Here is a 23,293-nt window from a genome sequence, read left to right as displayed (position 1 = left end):
CCATAAATCCGGAGCCCGGACGGAATTGTGGCATATGCACAAAAGCAGTGTCAACTTGAATAGCCCATCAAGTACGCTCTATGATTTTCCTCCCCAAAATAGAATGACTGAGTCATACAGACACTGAAGTGATCGCACTGTCTCTCTGCCTCTGCAGAGGGGCCAGAGAGCCACTAACAGTGACTCCCATTCTGTCAGTCTGTGTCTTATCTACAGGCCCACTGTGCACAGGTCGCCCTTTAAGCTCCAAGTGTACAAGCACAGGGGCAGCGTTTTCCACTTTCTGAGAGTCGCAAGTATACTGCTAAACTCCCACTCCTTACACCTTGAGAGCCTCATGCACGCCCACGGCGGACAGTCGCCGGTTGATGTTGCGATAACGACAGCGGAGTAGGTCACGGTAAGTGGAGCGCAGGTCGCGGTTGAAGAAGGCGTAGATGAAGGGGTTCATTAGGGAGTTGGCATAGCCCAGCCAGAGCAGCGTGCGCTCCAGCCAGATGGGCACGCAGCTACACTCCACTCCGCAGATAAAGGGCCTGGCGGTGGACAGGATGAAGAACGGCAGCCAACACACGGCGAAGACCCCCACGATCACCCCCAGCGTCGTGGCCGCTTTCTGCTCCCGCTTGAAGATGGAGATGTTCCGGCGCTCGCGGCTCAGCAGGCGCGACAGGGCGGCGCACTCCTCCGCCACGCCGGGCGGCTTCAGCCCCTGCATGCGCAGCGCCTCGTTGGCCACCGTCTCGAGGCGCTCGCGCCGCGCGAAGTCGATGAAGCGGTGCTTGGCGCCGCTCTTGCGGGCCGCCCTGAAGATCTTGTAGTACATGACCAGCATGACCAGCATAGGGATGTAGAAGGCTACGGCTGTGGAGTAGATGGTGTAGCCAAAGTCTTGGCTGATGAGGCACACGCCGGCTGTGTGGACGTTCTTGGCCCAGCCGCAGAAGGGGGGCAGGGTGATGGAGGCCGACACCAGCCACACTCCCAGGATCATCTTGGCCATCAGCTGGCCGTTCTGCCGGGCCGGGTAGGTGAGGGGCCGTGTGATCCCCAGATACCTGCGAGCAGAAGAGAACAAAGAAGTATTACTATGTATAGCGCTAACCTCCAGGCTGCTTGTTAGCTTAGTATCCTCTCTTAAAGGGTTGAAAGTACCTTGATGTGTGCTCTAAAAGCCTTTTAATTTAAATACAGTCGCTTAGTTATCTCAGCAGCGACTCGGCTGGATGGCCTCTTAATCACAAATGTTGCGCCCCAACGCTCCGTTAAAGAGCAGAAAGCCACAGCCTGTCTTCATCATGATCACACCGGAGTGCAGTAGCATCAAATTCATATTCATTCTTTTCAGAGAGGGCCATTTCAATAAGAGGTTGTGAGCTCTAAGAGTTAAGCCCCGTCATTGTCTGGAGGGCCATTAGCTCCTTTTCTTCGGGCTAGAAGAGCTTCACCAGAGGACAGAGAGCTATCAATCAAATGGGCAGCTCTGTGGTTTCAAATAGCAGCTGGAGGTGTCAAACGCCAAAGAAAGATAAAGTGAGGTGCAAAAGGCTTGAAAGGGTACAAACTGGGAAAATAGCCAGCGCTCTCAAGAAATGATTGAGGTGTATATTTATATCTGAGCGTGTTTTGACTGTACAGCCTTGATTGGCATCAAAAGCCACACTGATGAATGCTTGAGAGTGCTGCCTATTTTTCTAGTTTCAGCTCTATTGTTAATCACAAGATGAAAAGCTTTGGGGAGCATTGGCCAATTCACCCAACCGTCAGCTCTTTAGCTTGTTGCTGTCACCACAGAACTGTGGTAATCAAGAGGCAAACTCAGGTCAGGGTGAGAAATTGTACTTTTATTTACAGCTGTTAAGAAAATGATTTTTATACAAATCATGTCTGGTATTTATTGCGCAGTATCTAATTAATAAAAGGAAGTTAAAGTTCTATTATTGTGAAAATTTAACTAGAACGATGAAGCTTTGCACATCAGCTGCAAATTTTCACACAACTCCCACAATCCTCATTCAGAAACAATTATATGGTGCACAAATGCCAATGTACTGAATCTTGTTTACTGGTTTACATTCGCCTTAGAAGACAGGCAGTTATTAATCAAAATGGCAGCTCTACAGCATCAACACAATTCAGACAGTGTCAGGTTGTCAAACACGGGAAGATACACTAAACTGACTCTGAAATACATCCCAGTCATGTGTCACTGTCTTAACTTTCTGGCACTTGCCGTATTGCCCTGCTGTGTGACAAACCCCACCATTTGGCACTCCAAGCACATTAAAGTTTATGTGCAAATATGAAATACTTGACCCAGGTCTTCAGTTTGCCACATGCTAAAGGGTTTTTAAAGGGAAGGAAAATCCACCCCACTGTAGTCCATCATTCATGCTGCAGGCTATAGCTTGTTAGCAACTGACAACACACTGGCCAAACGGTATCGATCAGAATCAGAATCACTTTAATTGGCAAGGACAATAAGGCTTTGTTCACTCAGCAGCTGAAAGTGTCCAAATAGGATTTTTTTTTCCCTCACGTGTGACACAGATCTGATGTTTTCTAATCAGAGTGAACAGCAAAAAGCTGCATGGAGTCGCATTTTTTCAATTCTGATCTGGATCACATGGATATGTGGTAAAAAAAAAAAAAATCATCCCGAGGCAAGTGACCTACCAGACTTGTATTTAAACAATCAAATCAGAATTTGTCAGCGTTGCCATGGCAATAAGTAAATCTTACATCATTCACCTGAGACAACTGACAATGACATTGACATGCAGAAACATATTGACAACTTACAGAATTTCACAGTATATACATCACAGTAAACACACAGTATAAGGACAAGAGGACATTACAGTCTGTGCAAGACAATAGACACTAGACAGTACATATATATACATTTGCCATACTGTTGTGTATATTCAGGCAGGATGGAAAACAATAGGGTTGCAGCTATAGTGTAGAGTGTAGAGAGTGACTTTTCAGCTCCCATTTAAGCTCCGCTGCCATGCTGTACTGCCCTTTCCTTCTTTAAAGATCCCTCGGTTAAGGCTGCTTGTTGTGCTCTGTGAGTATTACATAACAAGCAGTGTGTATCCAATCCCCAGCCCTGCAACCACTGCTCACTGCTCAGCCTAGCTTACAACCCGCGCTTAAAATGTAGTTAAGCTTTGTGGAGGGGCCGGAACACATCCAGGCGCCTGACGTCAAATAGATACAAGGCAGATCTCCGGATGGGTACACTCCATGCTGTGGGAATTCACAGGAATACATAATGGATACACAGTAATGCAACACTCCTCTTTGAATGCATTATTCAATGGGAGAGGTGGTGGTTAATGGGGAGGAGGGGAGGGGGGGGGGGGGGAGGGGGGGGCGTCTCTACAACCCGTGACTCATATTTGGCCTTTTACAAGAGAGAGACATTTTTAGAGGCGCTCTCATTGGCTCAGGCATCTTCTCACCAGCTTCACTGGGAGAGACGGCTGCCAGGTTGGGTGAGACTGTACGCATTTTAACACTTTATCACACAGGTCCCTGCATGTGTTATCGCAGGATGAGGTGACGCAAAAACAGCCACGGCGCTGGCTGTTTATTGGATCTTTTCTTTTGTTCATTTTGACGTATATAGGATAAGATGAGATGAAACTCTAACGATCCCTGTGGAGAAATTAGGTCACTGCAGCAGCAAGTAGTAATAGGATACAGAAAAGAAATACATAGCATAGCAAATTGAGGGTCATATAAACAAGAATGGCAACAATTTCAGCACTAGAACATGCTGTACAAATGTATGAATTAAATTATGAATATGTATGCATTACAGCATTAAGAGGGTGTATAAAATAGCAGCAGGAGTACTTATGGAGGCAAAAATATGTACAATTTGAGAGTATAACAAAAGAAACTACAAAAGAAAGTAAGGGAAAAGAGAAACAAATTAGAGGCATATGTGAGTATGAGGACAAACATTATGCGAAATTACAGCAGATTGTACAATATGCTTCAACACATAAAACCACATGGGGAGGCACATAGAAATCCAAAAAACCTATGGCAACTGGCTCTAATCGCCTTCCACAAAACAACACGCACCAAGCAGAAACAATGAGACAGAAGGACAGCTCACTTGAAATGAGGAGCGAGTTGTTGTGTTTTTTTCCTATCTCAGGAGGATTTGGGGCATATCCACAGTTGTACCGGCCCCCGGGGATTACTCTGCCCCGGACAAACAGTGTGCCTGAGTTAATGGAGAATTCCATTATTTCCGCTAGGCTACCAGCGAGGGCACAGTAAAGTGAACTATTTTCTGCACATCCAAACCGGCCCCGGTGTCGGCAGCGGTCGGCAGGCATCTCCAGGAGCACCACTCAAACCTTTTATGTCTGAGAGGGGATGCGCAGTGAAATATTTACCAAGCTGCGGTCGGGGGGGGGGGGGGGGGGGGGGGGGGTCTGCTGAATTAGTTTGTTCCCACAGAAAGTCTGGAAACCGGAGAATGGCTCGTTCCAAAATCGGTTTTATCTCGTGGAGATGTTTATAAATCCAAAGTCACTGCACTTAAGGGCCGTCCAAGACGAGCATGTGAAAGAGTGAGGTGTTGCCCATTTTATTGAGAATATTTTTTGTGTTACAGTGTGTGTGAACGAAGCGGGCACTGAGACGCACACGTCGTCTGAGATCAAACCATTTTTCTTGAAGAACTGTCTCTTCAAGAACTGAGAAGTACAGCGTCGCTGTGGTTTTTTTATCCAGCGGTCAGTAGTCTGTATTTGCTGCTTTCATGCTTGGTTTGTTTAACACAAAGAGAGTGGGGCTGCTGAAAAGTGGGGGAATCTGTAAACACCCAATCCATGGCTGGGAAAGAGCATTTTAATCACACGGCTCTTGTGGGACTAAAAACGGGAATCTGCAAAATGTGAGAGGCAAAGAATGCTTGTTTTCTCATTGACACCCTTGTATTTACAATGGGTTTTTAACAGGTTTCAAGAGCTAACGCATTATGAACCTAATAAAACACAGAAATGTGAACTTTCATTTTAAGCAAGAAAAACACCAAAAATGGAGTATTGACAATACAGTACAGTAATTATTCTTAGCTGCCCCAGACTGAAGAGTTGCTGAATCTCTCTGATAACAGACAAAGACCTCAGTCCTCAAGGAACGCTTTGGAAATCCTACACTCTCTCTGAGAAACCTCAGTAAGACAGAATTTGAACTACTAATGTCACATAGCGAGCTGCACAACAACATCAGTGGAGCTGTTACTTTCCCCCGAAAGGAGAAACCAAACGAGGAAATCCCATTTCATGAATGAACCAGGTTCTGTTATTTTTTTTCCTCTCATTTCTGGTCAAGTTCGGGTTGAAATAACTGAGCGAGGAAGGTCACTTAGTGGCAGAACATCTTTATCTAAAATAGACTGTTATGTCAGGTTTGTAGTTAGGACCCAAAAGCGGAACACACCAGGCAGAGGCAGGGGTAAAAGTTCAAGGGTTTTTACTGAGCCAAAAACCAAAGACCAAATCCAAGTCAGAACCAGATAATCCAAAACAAGCCAGGCAACAGTACAGAAACAGTGAGCTGAGACAGAATCCAGTAGGCAGGCAAAAAGGTCATAAGTTAAGGAAGTTACAAGTTACAGGAAAACAGGAAACAGGCTGGAACGACACACAGGAGAAAACACTGGGACGAAACGGCAAAGACTGACCCACAACACAAGGTATATATACACCATACAGGCTAACGATAAGTGGAGACAGGTGTGCTTTGATGGGCTGGCAGAAGATTGGCTGGTAGATGGTGCAGAGGAGGCGGAGACAAGGTGGAACAGGTAAGAGCGGGAAACAGGTAAACCAATCATTGGAGCTGAAGCAGGAGGGGCTGGATGTATGGGAACTGGACACAGACACACAGAGCAGAAAACAAGACAGGCAAAAGGCAAACACAAAATGAACTGAATATGCAAAAGAGAAAATCAATGGACCTTTGGCTGGATTCCTGACACTCTTACATAAACATCCAAAAATGAGTCATGCCTGGACAAGACAGGTACTTCTTCCCTGAGATTTGTCGTCCACCTCCAGCCACCCGACCGCGGCGGCCCAGGCCACACCGGGGTCAAATGGTCTTTGTAAATAATTCATGCCATTTGTTTTAACCTACTTGGAGTGGCAGATGGTTGGGGATTGCTACACAGGACAGTGCGATGCTCACCAGAAAGTTCATACAGTCAAAAGTAGAAAAGTAGTTTGAAAAGACATTTGGCATCCTCTTGGGCCAGTCCACATCCTGAGTGAGCATATAACATAATGTCTACCTAACATCACTAACCCACACTACAGCAATATATCATAGACAAAGAATTCAATATATCACAACACAAATGTGACAATGTGTATCGTGGGGCAGAAAAATTAATCACAACATTTTATTCTGCTGTAGTAATTACAAATGAAACCGCTCTGCTTTCTGTTTTTTCAATACATGAAAAATACATTAGAGGTATCTGTATCCATGACAGTCAGAGAAAGCACTCAATTATTACATTACTTACCAAGACACTCACAGCTGACAAGCATACAACTAGTTTTCACTAGTTTATTCTAGACGGCATGTCCTGAAATGAATCAAACTCCACAGACAGATGTTTAATTTACTATCTGCAGCCTGACAGCTTGTTTCACTTCCAGATTCAGAATCAGAAACACCTAATTCACCAAACATGATATACAGGACATGTTCTTGGTAACAATGATGCAGAGACACAGTCAACGTAAAGAGTTTCATAGTACAACCAAGTCAACTTTGCTCGAGTCCCAAGTCAGTCTCAAGTCTTGAGGCTCAAGTCTTAAGTCAAGTCCCAAGCCTAAATGTAGATTTCCAAGTCAAGTCTGTGTCATTAATGTCAAGTCTCAAGTCTAAATGTAGAACAGCAAGTCAAGTCAGAACAAATCAAGAGTCCAGTATCAATTTAATATCTTAAAGAAAACTAAATATCTAGGACTTTTCAATGCAATATGGTTTTAATAGGATAAAAACTTGGTAAGAGCATCATGAGTTTGATTTCTATAATCAGTTTCAACTTCAATAAATTCAATCATTCCATACAAATTCAGAAAACAGAATTTAAATTCAGTCGTCTGCTGGAACAAATCTCATCACTTTCAATCCAAGTCATTTACACAAACACAAGATCTCAAGTCAAGACTTTAGAAACCTTTTCAAGTCATCAAAGTACAAGTCAGAGTCAAGTCCCAAGTCACCAGAACCCAAGTCAAGTCAAGTCTCAAGTCTTCTCTTCATGCATCAAATCAAGTCTCAAGCAATTCAAACTGTGACTCAAGTCTGACTCGAGTCCAAGTCACGTGACTCGAGTCCCCACCTCTGGTGCACACTGACACCTCTGGTACAAGGACAACAGGAACACACACACAGTGCCAAGCAACAGTGCAAGACAAACTTTAAATATCCCTCTATATATGAAATGTTGTATTTCAAGACACTATTTTGGAAAGGAATTCATTCAGTGTCTCTAAAATACGGAGGATCCAGCCTTTTAAAAGGATTGTCATTTGTCCTCTAAGGACATCCATTAGCAACTATCCTTTTAAAGTGCCAAGTGTTGTTTTAACTTTGTGTTGTTAATTATTTTGAAAAAGTTAAAGCTTTGCAAGAGCTTTTTTTTAAAATGGCAAATATCTCATTTTGGAATAAACTTGTCATGTAATTCTCTATGTACACAATAGCCCATATTCATCCATGGTCCTTAATATGGGCCGGGGTCTGGTACTGTAGGTCCCTTCATAGACCAATTTCCACAATAGGTATGTATAGTTGAAGGACACACCTATAAACCCTGCTTGTACTCCTCTGTCCTTAAGTACTGACACCTTTATGATGTCTCTTTTATTTCCTCCTAATTGTTGTAAAGCAGTGAAAGCAGTCAGCATGGATGTTTTATGGCCTGAGCAGTGTAGCACACCACCTGTGCCTATCTGTGCTTTACTGGTTCTCACACCAATAGAGATGATGGGCAGCTATTAGTGCCTAAGTGATAAATAGATCCCCCCCCCCCCCCCCCCCCCCCCCCCCCACTCCCCAACCCTCCCCTCAACCGTCAGAGTGTCCTTGAGCAACACACTGAATACCTTACAAGCTAGAATAGAATAGAATAGAATAGACCATGAAAAAACATATGCTTAAAAACACCACCACCATACAAGGCAATACAGTAGCACCACAAATGATGGTCAGTGCCCAACAGCACAGTACATATGACAATCACAGATAAAGCTTTGTGCAGTTAAAGTGATTCCGTCTGCTTTGTTAAGTAGGTCAGCTGCACTAGGCAAAACAGACCTGAAAGAGGGCATTGGGTTGACATAACGCACCCTCTGGCGGCCATAGTGGAGGTCTTTCTTCTTAGGCAACCATGGCTGTTAACAGTTTATTGTGTTTCTAAATATACAACTTGACTGTCTCAACAGAATTACAGTAAGTAGGCATGCTTCATTTCTGTGCTGTATGTGACTAGTGACTGATAATTTCACCACTGATGAATCAAATCAATTTTGTGTTTAGATAATATAAGCTAGCTTAGAATCTGGTCAGCTAACCGTCTTGTTAACACATCAGATTTACACACTAGAGCCCCTTTCATACATGCAGCCTGTTGCGCAAATGTAACGTCACGCCGTCATGTGTGAAAACGTTACTAGTAAACTTCCGTATGTGTGAACCATGCTGTGACATTAACAGCACAATGGAAATACAAACCACAACACAACAGGCTGTAGCTTTACTTTTTGACAAAAATGTGGAATTGGAAAGACGTAATAAGACGAAGACGAAAACGAAAATAAGAGAAATCCTCGGAGTCCAGGCAAGGTTTAAAAATAATAATAATAATACTAATAATTAATAAAAGGCAAAGAGATAGCCCGTTTTATTTTCAAACTGCAGTGATTCTGGCGGTTAAACGTTATGAAATGACAACAGTGGAATTTAACGGTATTGCCAGTATTGAATGGTAGCATTACGTTAAAAAAGCAGAAGGGCATGTCATGTGTGAACAACAGAAACTGCTACCTTTACCGGAAAAATTTAAATGTGTGAAAGGGGCTTAGCTAACATAGGCGTTTTAATAGAAGGTAGTGTTACTAGTGCTAGTAGTGGCATGTTAACATTACTGTAACACTGGTTGCTTTGCTAATTAGTCTGCTGGTTAGTTAGCTAGCTAACAAAATGCCAACAATTTGTTCAGGCTAACAGAGTTCAGAGGTCCAAATTCACTACAGTTATGCTGCGTGGACATTTGCACATTTTTTTGCATCTCAGTTGCTCAGTTTTTGTCTTATTCACTAAGAAATTTATGCAAATCAAGTTCAGGCGCAAACAAGCCCTCGGGAAAGAGCGCTGCGCAAGCAAATAGCCCCTTCATCACCAAACATCACCCACCACCAGGCACAAAGTGTGTGCTTCAGCTGTAACACTAATCCACCACGGCTGACACCCTTGAGTCCTAAAGCCCATTTATAACTGGAGTGTTGTCTGATCTATTTTTTTCAAGGATACAGTTATTTTAATTTAAACTGGCAAACTAAGCAACACAATACAATAAACAAGTGAAGAAAGGAAATAAGTGTTAAAAAAAAAAAGAATGATTAAATAAATAAAAAAAATCAATAATTCTCTGACCTGATTTAAGACGGAATACAATCTCTCTTGCTTCCTGACTTGCTGGCCACGATGCCTGCATCCTGCAGCAATGATAACAGCCAGTCTGAATGGACAAGCACTTTGCACAGTCTTTACGTCACCTTTCAAAGGAGCTTATATGTGCTACAATAATTTGGGTTGAGTTGGTGTTGTGAAGTGTTAGTAAATTGGGCGAAATCTGGATTTTCATGGCCTCGCCTACAAATAAATATTACGTGGGCAAAATAATGAGATTTTACATATGCATGACCATGACAGGCACAAATAGGCTTTATTTTTTGACCAGCGCTGTTAGGCAGCTTTCCACTCACTGAGCACTGTTGGTGAATAGCATGATGTTCTGATTTGGTTATTCTGGTGATATAGCACACCTTTAGTGAATCTGAGTGTATTGGAGTATGGACGAGAACAGCTAAATTTAGAAACAAATCTGCTATTCACTTTTACTTATAACATTACTGAATGGCTCTACACCCACACCACAGCAATCTTTTTGAGATAGCTCTCTTTTTTTTTGCCTGGCTGTTGTATATTTAGACATTATTTGCACAGTCAATTCTCCAATGGACCTCCATTAGATTTGTGAAGCAAAGCCTCTACAGACCCTTTTCTCTACCAAGGGTATTAAATGCGTACATGCATGCCTCAGAGGGACATGCAGAGAAAGAATCCTAATATGGCGTCTGAAGTGCTATTACTGCCCACTATAACATACATCTCCTGCTGCGGGTGGCATCCCACTAAAAGCTCCAAAATCTACCAACTCATTTAGCAAGGCCCTAAAACGCTTCCTCAAATATTAATGAATGCGCTAACTCCTCATCATTATACAATGACTAAAGTGTATTGGTGGAAGCGGAATAATTATGCGCCGGCGAGTCTGTCGTCCTCTCTTTTCCCTGTCATGATGGTGTGAGGGAGCGAGTGTGAAGAGCCCTTCCATCTTTGTCACCTTCCCCTCGGCTCTATCACAGAGTGCACTCTCTCTCTCGGAGGACGCCTCTGAAGTTAAATAAGCTGCGAGGAAGTCTCAGATGTTGGGGGAGGAATGTAATTCTCCGCTTCCTCTGGTTTTACTTCTGACCTTTGGGAGGAGATGTTTAAAGATTTTAGTTACCACGGAGACCGCAGGCAGCTCCTCTTTTTTATCCAACTCACCTTCTTCCAATTCGGCAGCGAGGCAACAGTTAGTATAGCTTAAGAGTCCGTGCGGCCCATTACACGGGATCATTTCAAGGCTCGCTGAATAGAAGAGGACAGTGAGGAGGAGTTGTATCCAACTTGTTCCTGAGTCATTAGGCGGTGCCATGTAAAATAAAGGCCAATGTTGAGCTCTATTCTTGGGGTTTTTTTCCACCTCCTAGTCTTTTACTGACCTTTTATTTTGGGACAAGAAAATATCACAGACCTCTGTTCTAAAAAAAAAAAAACACAGCCTGCAAGAGCCAGAGAGAGAAACGCTAGTATTACTTTCATATATCTGATGAATTCTGGGGCGTTTTCTTATGCACGCACAGAGCAAACATTTGTCTCCAATGTGTAGTTCTGATGCTTTGCAATTCAAAGATATATTTCTCTTTTCATATTTTTTCTCTTCTTTTTTTTCATTCTAAATCATATTTTCCAGAGTCTTGGATATTTCTGATATTGCCCTATAGACATTAGCTATACAATAATTGAAGATATTTATTCTAAAACACTATATATGTCCATTTTGAGAAAAAAAAAAATCATGGCTTGGAACACATCATTCAAACTTCAGTAACATACCTCGCTTTTAAAATGACCGGAATTAGTCACAAATTGGTGCTATCAACAATTTCATGTCATTTTTTTTCAAACAGTGGATATTACATTACACTCTCCACTCATAAATCTTAGTGAAAGGTATATTGAAGATCAAATTTGATATGCATATTCTGTCCAGTGTTCTGCAAATATAGACAGTTAAGGCACGCACCTCTCCCTAGCTTTATGGAGCAACGGTTGCCTCATCTCAGTATTTGAACAGTGTATCATAGTAACATCCGTGTCTCAACAAGGAAACAGACATTTACAGGTGCTGGTTCTCGGTGAAAAGGCAAACTGCACATTGATTCTTGCTGCCACGGGTTCCCTTGCTGTTCTTTGTCCTCCACCCCCACTTGGACAATAATAGAACCAGGATTCAAGGGATTTTGTACTATCTTTGACTTATTTTTATCTATAGGGCGTCTAAGGCCAGAGAGGTTGTGTGTGTGTATTTTTAATGGCCAATAAACAATCTAAGTCACTCAATAAACCAATATTCTGTAAAACAAATGAGAAAAATGCACCGAGGCAACATGTACTACGGAACTGATGTTTCAAGAAAAAATGAACAGCAGTGCTCTCATCCATTCCTTACATCAGCAGTGGTTATACTAACGTTTTCAGGAGAAGACACTAAATTGAATGTAATTTGATTTCGCACACCAGACCCTGACGTACATCAGAACATCAGATATGGAGGAGGAATCTATGTTCCTATTCGTGCACAGCGTGATCTAACCAGGCAAACTATGACTGATGACAGGAATATTCATTACAAGAGCCATTTCACTGCTGTTTATCTCACATATGAGCAGAGAGAGAAAGTTATGAGAAATTACTCAGCCTCTTTGTCTTTGCAAGCCATAACATGATTGTAAAATATTTGTACATTTCCAGGATTCGTCTCTATGGCAGGCTAATTTCAAACATAGACAAACAAAATACCATTGCAGGTGAGCAAACAAAAGTGTACAGTGACACCATGGCACCAAAGATGACACTGATCTTGTAAATTCAAGGTCAGTGTTGAGGCCACATCAATATATCCAGTGACAATGTACCACATTGCAATAAACAGCTTGGTGAAATAATAGAATTCTTGAAAGCTATCTTTAGTACACTAACACTTTAGCGTACACTATGTTGAGTGATAGTAGGCTCCATGCTAACACTTTAGCGTACACTATGTGTGAGCTCCATAACACTTTAGCATAGGCCATTAATATCTCAAAAGTCAGAAAGTGAGAACAGCAGCTCTCAAGCTAAATGGTAAGTCATTTTAATTAGACGTGGTCAAGTCTGGCAGTTGTGCGTAGGAGATTTACACAAAATATGATAGCCTAATGTACTGTTGTTAACTACCAGGGACTACTTTCCATGTTTCCATTAGCTCGTGTACAGCTAAAATTCACTGTGCAGCAGATTACCTGAATTCACCTGTAATAGTCTATGTTATTGGAGTGGCACAGAGCAACAGTAAATAGGCCTATACACTCACATGTCCAATCTCAATCTCAACATAGTGTATGCTAAAGTGTTAGCATGGAGCATTCTATCACTCAACATATGCTTAAGTGTTAGCACGGAGCCTACTATCAGTCAACATACATGCTTAAAGTGTGAGCATGGAGCTACTATCACTCAACATAGTGTATGCTAAAGTGTTAGCATGGAGCCTACTATCACTCAACATAGTTTATGCTAGATGTGATCGTTTATTGTTGGATTGTGGCACAGAAAATGTTCCATATTCTAGTCGGTCAGGATCAAACAACTTCTCAGTTTCTAGTCAACATCTAGGCCAAACTGCTCTGGAAACTTATGGCATCCAGTTCTCACCTTGTGCTGCACTGATGAGTAAGAGTAAGCAGGGAAATTCCAGATCTGCTATCACTATGGGCAGCATAACAGAAACATTTCTATCGTACAGTAGCCTTGGATGATCAGTTTGAGAATTGAGTGTGAAAACTCTGGCAACTACAGAAGATCGATGCACAGCGGCAGACATATATGAAGATTGATGTGTCTGTGTGATAGAAATATGAGGCACTTAACTAATGTCTGCATGTTCAATGGGATTTCTCTTAGAAGCGCTGCCTTTGGGAACATTATATGCATCCACAAATGCACACACACACACATATAGTACCACTCTAACATACAGTGCATATACACATAAATACACATGCATGCATACAATGCAGCTGTCAGGTTAACACTTTGTATTTTAAGTGACCTTCACAGGAATTAAGTAATTGGTCCTATAGGATCATGAAACTTGCCTTATCTATAATGGACCATGTAAACCTTCAGTTCATGTATAAACATGAAAACCACAAAAACTCTGTGTGTATCCAATCTCTCAGCTCTGTCAATAGGAAACTCATTATCCCACTGCTCGGTAAACGTTTTTCTGCCCTTTGTTCATTCTAGATGAATAATAGGACCCCACCTTTGTCATGCCAAACACGAAACATGATTTATGCCACGCTACCAGCACCATTCTGAAACTCAGTCAAGAATTTGGCCTTTTCTTTTTCCTTTCCCCGGAGATTACTGGGGAAAAGAGGGTGACAAGCTTGGTGCAAGGCAACAAAAAATCTGATCTCTTTCTTCTGATGGGTTAGTAACTAATCCATCATCCTTCATGTCAAATGTCTTGCACAGCAAAGTGCAACATAGCAATGTTGTCTCCACAATTCTCAGGAATTGAGAAAACAAAGCCTACTGTATGTCCTCATTAACACCCTGTATTTTTGAACTTGTGTTTTTCACAGGTTCCATGGACTAAAATACCTTGTTTGGTAATGAATATCACTCAATTCCAGCACGAAAAAGAAAATCACAAAATTGGAGTCAGATGGTTTTTACCCAAACAGGAGGGATATGCAAATTATTTAAGACATCAGCCAAATGACCCCCCCCCCCCCAACCTATTTTTATTTGTGATGGCACTTTGGCTGGAGAATCTCTTTGGGGAAATTTGCATGTTGGTCTTTGATCCATCAATATGACTGCCACTCTTCAAATATGATGTATCACTGGATCTGGCTCAAGAGCTCACTGATTAGTTTGGAAATCTGATGAAGGGGAAAAAAGACAAGCAGTAAATCCAATCCAACACTGGTTTGACAGACTGTGTGATCCATCAGTGAGCCATGACTCTGTATGCCGTTTAAACACATTTAGCAATTTTAACTATGATGTTTTTCCACTGTATAAGTGCACCATGGTACAGTGTGGTGTATTCGGTTTGGTACAAGTGACCTAGGAGAGTGCTAGTAAGGCACCTGATCGTATTTGGTATTGACCCACTTTAAGTGGCTGCTGGTGGGACCAAACATGCTCAGCATTTGAATGGCAAACCAAAGGCCATGCTGTAGCCATACTAGACCTACTACTACAAACCATCCAATAATGTTTGCTTTCATAATGCAGCCTAAGACAAATGACTCCAAATCTCAAATGGGCTTAGCTGTGTGATGACTGAGGCCAAAGGGAACCGCCATGACACTCCATGACCCTAAGTGTCCATTCACAAAATTCATGAAAATTCATGAAAATCCACGAGGTCAAGAGACAAACAGTTTGCACTACCATTTCATTTTATTTTCCTTTCTTTCATTTTCAGCTCTCATTCGTCCCCGCTCTATCTGATCAAATGAACAGTGGAGGATTTGACTCTCGGCGCATGTGTTTCTGTAATGAAATCAGTCAGATAGTCAAATAGAATGGCGCTCTGTGGTTCATAGTATAAGCAGCAAACAGTTTAACTGTCAGTTATAAATGATTAACTAACCTGACTGTTTTAATATTTCCATTTACAGTAGGTCTATGCGTAAACAGAACATGTTTGCATGGTGCGGACTCAAGCTGAATGAACAGTGATGGATTTTACATTTTTTATTTCCCCTTAAAGGACAAGGATGAGTGGCAGCATTCCTCTTCACAGTATGAAATGGGTCTTTTGTGCCCTGAATTTCTGAACTCCCTTACAGATGTACCACACTGGTTAACAAAGCGGTTGTTATCGCAGGAACCCAATCTTCAGCGTAATATCCCACTGCATATTACAAGGACACACGTTTCGTCCCGTTTTAGCATTCCTCAACAAGCGCTAACCGCCTTTTGATCTGACCACGCCGGCTTCGCGGGAGATGTCCAATCCCTCCATATTTCAGCGTCGCCGGGGCACTGCGGCAAGGTGGACGACAAGTCAGAAGTGAATAGAGCCCGAGAGAGTAGAGCCAAGGCGTCACATCATATTACCTGAGGACGCGTCAGCCAGGTCAAGTCATCTGTGTCTGGTGCTGTGGGTGGATGTTCCCAGCTGCACATAACAAGTGCTGTCTCGCCTGGGACGAACTTGCTCACCGACCTCATAAAATATAATCAAATGTAAAGGACAGGTGGAGTTTGACACATCAGCGGGCAGCCAGGCTGTCAACAGTTGCCGAACCTAATCCTGGTGCCATCTAAGTGTCCTCGCTAGTGTGATTTCCTCCCTCAAATCCCCCTGCGGAAAGTTAAGGGTGCGATCACACCTACAGTTCGTTTCCACTGCGGTTTGGACCACAGTGGAAAAGTTCACTTTGTTGCAGTTTTGTATTTGGTTCTTTTAGGTTCTCACCGCATAATAACAAGTGAACCGGGGATTGTAAACAAAAGTCACATGGACTCATAAGTAGCTTGTTTATTGGACAGAGTTTTGGTAACCTGTCATGCTGCCAGGTTAGAGAGTTTGGCAGCAGGGAGAGTCAAAACAAATCTGATCCCAGTCCCTGTAACTCTAGCTAAGTATGGGCTTGTCTGCGCTCTTCTTCTCTGGTGTTCCTACCAGTTACTGTAAAAACACATGAAGAAATGGCTGAATATGAGCATCAGTCCAGATTTCATTTTGTTATGCTTTCCAAGCATTAGGGACTGCTGGCTATCATATGTCAACATCCGCTTTCCAGGCGTCTCTGAGTTGGAATGGCATTGTTCTCACCTGGCCAAACAAACCAAACTATAAGAGTAAACACTCCAGAGTTTTAATAAGTGTTCTGGCTGGTGTGAGTGGCAGCCAAGGAGCCTATCTGCTGCTGAAAAGTGTCTCAGGACTAAAATAGGTTGCTGGCGTCATCACAGAGGAACACCAGCCCACCTGATCCCGGGCCAAAGGGGCATCTGTATTTTAAGCCAGACCCATATCCATCCTCCATCCACATGTTCATTGAGACTAAGCCAGTGTGTTTTGGATTTGCAAATTTAATGAGGGTCTGTCTCTTGCAATAGCAAGCTCTTCCATTCCCTTTAGTTCCATGTTTTCTCAGACGGCTGAGGAACTATAGAAAAGGAATATCCTTTCTTCCCGCTGTTCCGAATGAATCATTCATATTTGGCTTTTGAATTATTGAATATACAACATATTACTTTCGGCAGTGGTAAAAATTGGCTCAAGAGCACCAGAGCAACTAACTTTTTAGGGAAGTGGGCAAGGGTGAGGCTAAGCTTTTGACAAAGGAGCATGCTGGGATACCTGTGAGGGAGCAGTCCTACATTGTTTTGGACAGGAGGCCATGCCATAGAAATGGGAATTTAACTTCTCCTTCCTACAGTTCACAACACCAGACAGGATTTTTTTTTTGCTGTGACTGAGTCAATGCTGCGGTACGTTAGGTTCATTTTGTCACCAAGCATGGAAACTCCACTTGAGGCGATCAGAGGTGATGAATGGGTACTCATCCATAAGCACGGCTTTCACAGCCACAAATCAGCATCTGCATATACAACTTCAACACCAGTGAAGTGCATTCCTCAATCATTTTGAAGTGAACCAGGCTAAAGGACGGAAAGACACCAGTCTGCTAACAGCTTGGTGTTATACTGTTGAGAACTGTTACTGAACTAAGTTTTACAACTAATCTAGGAGTGTAGTTTGGGAAATAGGAGTAGTGGTAGCACGCACATCCATTGTCCTTATCTAGGACAGGTGCTGGACGGAATCCAGTCCAATTAAATGGTGAAGTACAATGCACACACTGCAAGTTTCCCTTCAGTTCTTTTTAATGCATCAGACAAGTGACATTTGGGAAATAAACAGGCAGTAGTTTGGACGTCAGCGTTTCCGAATGCATGCAGGAGTACCTTATATATACATTGTTTAGATGAAATCGTATTCTTCAATGAATTGACTAACGTTACAGTCACAATACACCCTGAATGGCAAATAGCACTCGCTCCCCTGATTCAGATGATGAAAACCTGCTTGGGTAGAGGCAGTGCACAGAGTGCACCAGTGCAAACCTGCCTGTGTGGACGGAGTTAAGCAGTTACTTGGGGATGGGTGCCAATCAAGACCAAATCCAGTGGTGATGCATTAACTGGAACTAATCTGAAACTGCCTGCAAAAATCGATGGAGTTTCGAAAATGCCTCGATCTAGCCTCTTAAAATCAATTCAATTTGATAAAATCAATCAGGATATCTTCAGTAAATAAACCCAATCACATTTATATAAATGTAGAAGATGATTTCAATTCCTGCAATATAGCCCTTTTAAAAGAAATGAATTGGTTGCTGCTGCACCAGTGTCATCTGTTTAGACCGACTCCTTAGACAAGATCCAATTATACTTGGGTATGTTAAGACCCCACTTGAGCATGGCTTCCTTAACCACGGAATCACAATAACTGTATATACAAATTCAACACCACTTAAGTGCAATCCTCAGGCACTGTAAAGAGTGGACCAATATGATGGGAAATGTCCAAGATTAGTCCAGCAGAGTGGCCAGTGTCTCTCTCAGCATCCGTCAAAGCCTGGACGATATGAATCCAGCGGTCCCCTACACCAGGGACCGCTCCTCCACCTCCACACTGTCAATATTGGCATACATCTCCCCTGTGAAGCTAAAGGAGCTCTCGCAGAGACAATCAATAGCCAGCGCTGCAGTACAGCACCTAGTCTGCAGGGACCATACAGCCCCAACAAGTACATCTGATCAATGTTGAGCCTCATCTGCAGCACTCCTTACTATCAGAGTGGACAGCTTGATTTACAGAGTGCATCCTTGGGAATCCTGGATGACGGCGAGAGGGCCTTGAATAAAGCTAATCATGTCTCTAATTGCCAATTCCCACCCTAATGAATTATCTCCATGATTCCCGGCGTGAGTCATACGCCAAACATGCTTTCCATTGTTTAATTAACATGAGTCTGTTTTCATGAAGATCAGCGCAAAGAGTTTTCAGGACTTTCTGTACAGTGGGTCCCACTGAAAAGCTTGTGTGGCAATGAAATCCTGGGTGATTACGTCTCGCTAATCTCAGTCTTACTGAGTTACAGTTCTCAGTTCTCACAGGCTTTTTGTTGTTCTTGTGCCCAACAAAAAAAAACAAAACAAAACAAAACAAAACAGGGAGCTATGCAGCGACTCTCCACCGGTTCGATTCAGTGGGTGTGCACACTTTAATTTCATGGTAACAGATTCAATCGTCCACTTCATAATTTCAGACATGCCCGCTCGCAGCTGGGTCCCTCCGTCCTTGCTGAGCATATGCTATGAGCAATTCACAGCCCTAATCACAGAGAATGGCCATCAGACCCGACAGCTCGCCACACTCCTACTTATCCTCCACTGTGTAACTGGGAAAGAACAGACATCCATCTGAAGTCAATAATCAGTCAAGGAAACATCCATTTTTCTGGGATGCTGTCACATTGACTTTGCCTCCAGAGAAATGAATTACCCATGATATATTCTTATAAATAGTGAATATTGCTTCTCTGTGCTCCGAAGAGCATATGGTTAGCACTTTGGCATTGTTTACTCATTTCTACTCTACATTTAAAGTCAGCTAGGGGGATTGATGGGTGGTGTCCTCCACCAGTGAGATGTAGCGGAATGATGCGTTATGAACAGGTTCCATACACCGACTCATATGCTCTATATAGAAGGGCAGGTCATGACTTCACGGGGGAGTGAATGACTGCTGACGTCGTGCACATCAAGCCACCCATCCATCCTCTCCAAACGCTGTGACCTCTGACCTGACCTCAGAAGAGCTTGAAAATCTTATTGCGCTCCCTCAAGCCATCTCTTCCCACAGCCAAAAAAACTCCTTCATACCTCAGCAAGGTCGTACGTCATGTTTACCCAGCCAACTGGAGTAATAGCGATGTATCACCGCCTCATATCTGTGATCCGGTTCCTCCTATAATAGTATTATCTCCTCAGGCGTACTTAAGTCCCTCTTGTTCACCGAATCCACAAGCAGGCAGCATGCATAATTCCGGGGTTTAATGCATTGAGGTAATAAAGCCTCGTGGGCAAGCGGGTGGGGGGGAAATAATCTGATCATCAGTATAACAATGAGTCTTTGTCTTTGTTGTGGTTGCTGAGGCAGAGGAGTGAGATTGATCACTTGACTTTATTTCAGCGCAGATTATAGTGGGAGTGGTGGAGGTGTCCAATCCGTCTCCCACTGCTATCAAGCTCGACTCTGTCACTGTGGGAAAGGACTCCAAAGACGAGTGCCTGAGATACAGAGTGGATCACGATGGGAGGGAGTGCACTGCCTTATTTTGAGTGTAAAATGAAGCAGTTTGTTAGTCATGCATTTAGGAAATCACTGGGTTGGGTTCCATGAATTATTTTGGAACATCAGTGTTTGAAACACTGTGGCCACCAGTGTGCAAATTCGAGTATGTGTGGATTCTAAACTGACATTTACTGAACCATCTTCAATGTTAATGCTTTATCACCATGTGAATGGAAGAGAAGCAACCAATGGGATCATGTCATTTTGGCAAGATGAAGGGATTTTTTTTTTTGCCATATGAGTTGATATGGCTATATGTCAGTATAGCTAATGTGCAAATACAAAGTAATTAAATATATAAGTAATTTAAAATATTCATGTTGTACTGAGACCTGGACAAAACTGTATTGGAATATAGTTCAAGGTATTTAAGTGAATTTATCATGCTTGATTTATATCAGAAGTGAACACTTGACTTGCAGGATGACAAATCACTAAGCATGTGAATGGTATTTCACTACTTTTCGCCCTGACTCCAGCGTTAATGAACCGTGTATGGAGCACATCACTGAGAGCAGGTGGGACCCGGCCTGTCCTTTATTTAGAAATGTAGGACGGTGGTAAATCATGTAAAACCATATAGCACCTCTGAGGTCGATGGGCGCTGAACCAGAATGCGTAATGACGCGGGAGAACGGCCATGGTCTGGTCAACCAAATTAATTAAGCGTGCTATTAAATTAATCACAGTCTGATTATTCATTTTCTACGTCAGTGGCCATTTAACCGCACCGAGGGAACCCGACAGCTTGATCTGTGGTCAGACATTAGACTCTTAAACAGCCATTCCCTTGCGCAAAATACGTGTCTCATTTTAAACCATGAACTCTTATGTAGGCAGAAACTCGTTAGTTCAATAGTTCAGTCGACACTTGATCTGAACGTGCCCTAATTGGACTTCAGCGGTTTGGAGCAGCGTATAAAAGAGCCAGACATGCGTCGTTTCCTTGCAAGTATTCCTACTTGCATTAAAAACGCACGACGCGCTAAAATGCGTCATTTTGGTGCCGTTTAAAAAAAAACCAAACAGACTTCATCAGCTCGAGCGGGCTCCGGGCTGCCAACTTTGGGGAACTTACCTGTCGACGCTGATCACACACAGGGTCATGATGGAGGCGGTGCAGCACATTACATCCATGCCGATGAAGATGTTGCAGAACACCTCTCCAAAAAGCCACTTGCCTCCGGTGAGGTCCGTCACTATCACGAACGGCATCACCACGATGGCCACGGACAGGTCCGCCACGGCTAAGGACACCAGAAGGTAGTTGGAAGGTTGCCTCAGTTTCTTCACCACGGACACGGCGATCACCACCAGCGTGTTCCCCATCACAGTGACCGCCGTGATGATCGCCAGCATCACCCCGATAATGATCTTCTCCGGCCGGCCGAAATCCTGTAGCTGCTCCCCGCACGACTCGTTCCACATGGTTGTGGGACCGATGGTGACGAGGACGTTGTACAGGAGCTGCAGAGTGCCATTGATAACTTCGGAGATCTCCTCTTTCTTGTTAAAAGTGAGCTCGATGCCCGAAGTATTGAACATTACGACACTGTTACCCCGGTGTGGATGCAAGGGACACCTCGCCAGTGTATTCCAATTACGCGCATATTTGATCAGTGTGTCACCTGCTTTCGGCTCCTGTCCAGCGGTTTCGGGTCCGGGTCTATTGCAAATCGCTCCACTTCAGAGCTGTCAGCAACTCAAGACGGGTTTTTCTTGACTGGTTTCTCTTTAGGAGTGATCCGCACCGTTTCTGATAATGTGCTAGAAAAGGCGCACGGTCCATCCATAGACGGCAGAGTAGATCTTTGTACGCAGAACTTCTGCCCCGAGATAAAGAAATTAGAAAATGAAAAATGTAGCCGCTCCAGAAGTCCAGGTTTCACGGTGCGCTTCCAGTTCCATGGCAAATGTGGACTATTTAGAGTGGCGAGCTGCGCAAACCGCACCTCTCCATGTGACACACCGCTTAGGACGCACGAACAGCCCACCAACACAAGATACAGTACATGCTGGCTACAGCAGTGGTTCCCAGCCTGGGGTCTGGGGACCTCCAGAGGGACCTTGACAGGCTTCCAGGGGGTCCCCAGCCAAATGAGGAATGGTTTAATTTTGCTTTTATTTTACTCCCTATAGAAAGAATGCCTAAGAATGACTGTTTTGCACACAGGTTTCCTTCTCCAGACTGTAGTTATCACCCACCTACTGTATAGACAGTTATGTAATGCTGGTTCAGTTCATATCTAACAAAAATCCTCTAAGCTGGGCTTCCTTCTTAACAAATTGGGATGTGTGGGGCCTAATGTGTGTCTATTTGGGGACCTGGAGAAATAAAGGTTTATAAAAAGTTGAGATGAGAATAGCACACCAAAGCTGAATCAATATGGGGAAATGGAGAAACCAAGCTGGAATTTCACCACAGACTTTAGGGGGGTTCAGTTACAGCTGCCATCTGGTTCTAAGTTAATATCACACATAATACACCTTGGATCTAGAGCCCTATATTTAATATTATGAGGTTCAGGCAGCACCGTCACAGCTAGTTGTTCTGAAGGCCATGAACAAGCCCAGCCTTTTTTGGAGAAAAAAACATCATTGCAGCAAAATTTGTTTAAAAATCGCTTGCTTTTTCCCACATGCTGCTTGAATTTCTTAAAGAGACAGTGAATGAACCTCGTGGCATTTTGCCAGCACCAGCAGCAATAGCAGAAGTCACCTGTTTATAAATAGATTCTCCAATAGTCAAAAGCACAAGTGCTGAACTGAAAGCACATTTTGTCTTGTAGGCCAGCGTGCGGCCTGACAATATGCTCCTCTGCTGTTGACTTTCCATCACATGTCTCTCTCTCTCTCTCTCGGTTGCCTCGCCTCCTCACCCTGAAGCACTCAAGGCGAATCAAACGGGGAAACGCAGCGCCGCCGAAGATCCGGGGTGAGACGGCGAGGACATATGGGAACGCTTCCCAGGACATCAGCTGCTTGCATCATCATCCAGGCAGGAACAGCTGTGGTGTGTTTGTCCCCTCTGGCTGCAGGAGAGGCCTGGTGCTGCTTCCCACAATCCCCCACCGCCCGTCACTGGCCCCCTTTGGATGAGATCACTGTGGCCCTGGCCTTTACTCACCATTACCTACTGCGCGGCCTGACGGACAGGTCGGTAATGATGATTGTCACATCAGATTAACGCCG

General features: G+C 43.4%; 2 protein-coding genes across 2 annotated transcripts in view; both read right to left on the bottom strand.

Moving 5' to 3' along the window:
• The window catches only part of vamp5 (vesicle-associated membrane protein 5), a 198,088-nt gene that overhangs the window by 30,844 nt on the left and 143,951 nt on the right, over positions 1-23,293 (bottom strand). The window lies entirely within an intron of this gene.
• htr7c (5-hydroxytryptamine (serotonin) receptor 7c) lies at positions 320-21,646 on the bottom strand. The gene is made up of 2 exons (XM_071918677.2): positions 21,180-21,646; positions 320-1,058 (listed from the first exon to the last, which is right to left on the bottom strand). The coding sequence occupies exons 1-2, from the start codon at positions 21,644-21,646 to the stop codon at positions 320-322; spliced, it is 1,206 nt and encodes a 401-aa protein (XP_071774778.2).

Source organism: Centroberyx gerrardi, chromosome 8 (assembly GCF_048128805.1).
Source record: "Centroberyx gerrardi isolate f3 chromosome 8, fCenGer3.hap1.cur.20231027, whole genome shotgun sequence".
Classification (NCBI taxonomy): domain Eukaryota; kingdom Metazoa; phylum Chordata; class Actinopteri; order Beryciformes; family Berycidae; genus Centroberyx; species Centroberyx gerrardi.
This window is presented reverse-complemented; position numbering and strand designations above follow the sequence as displayed.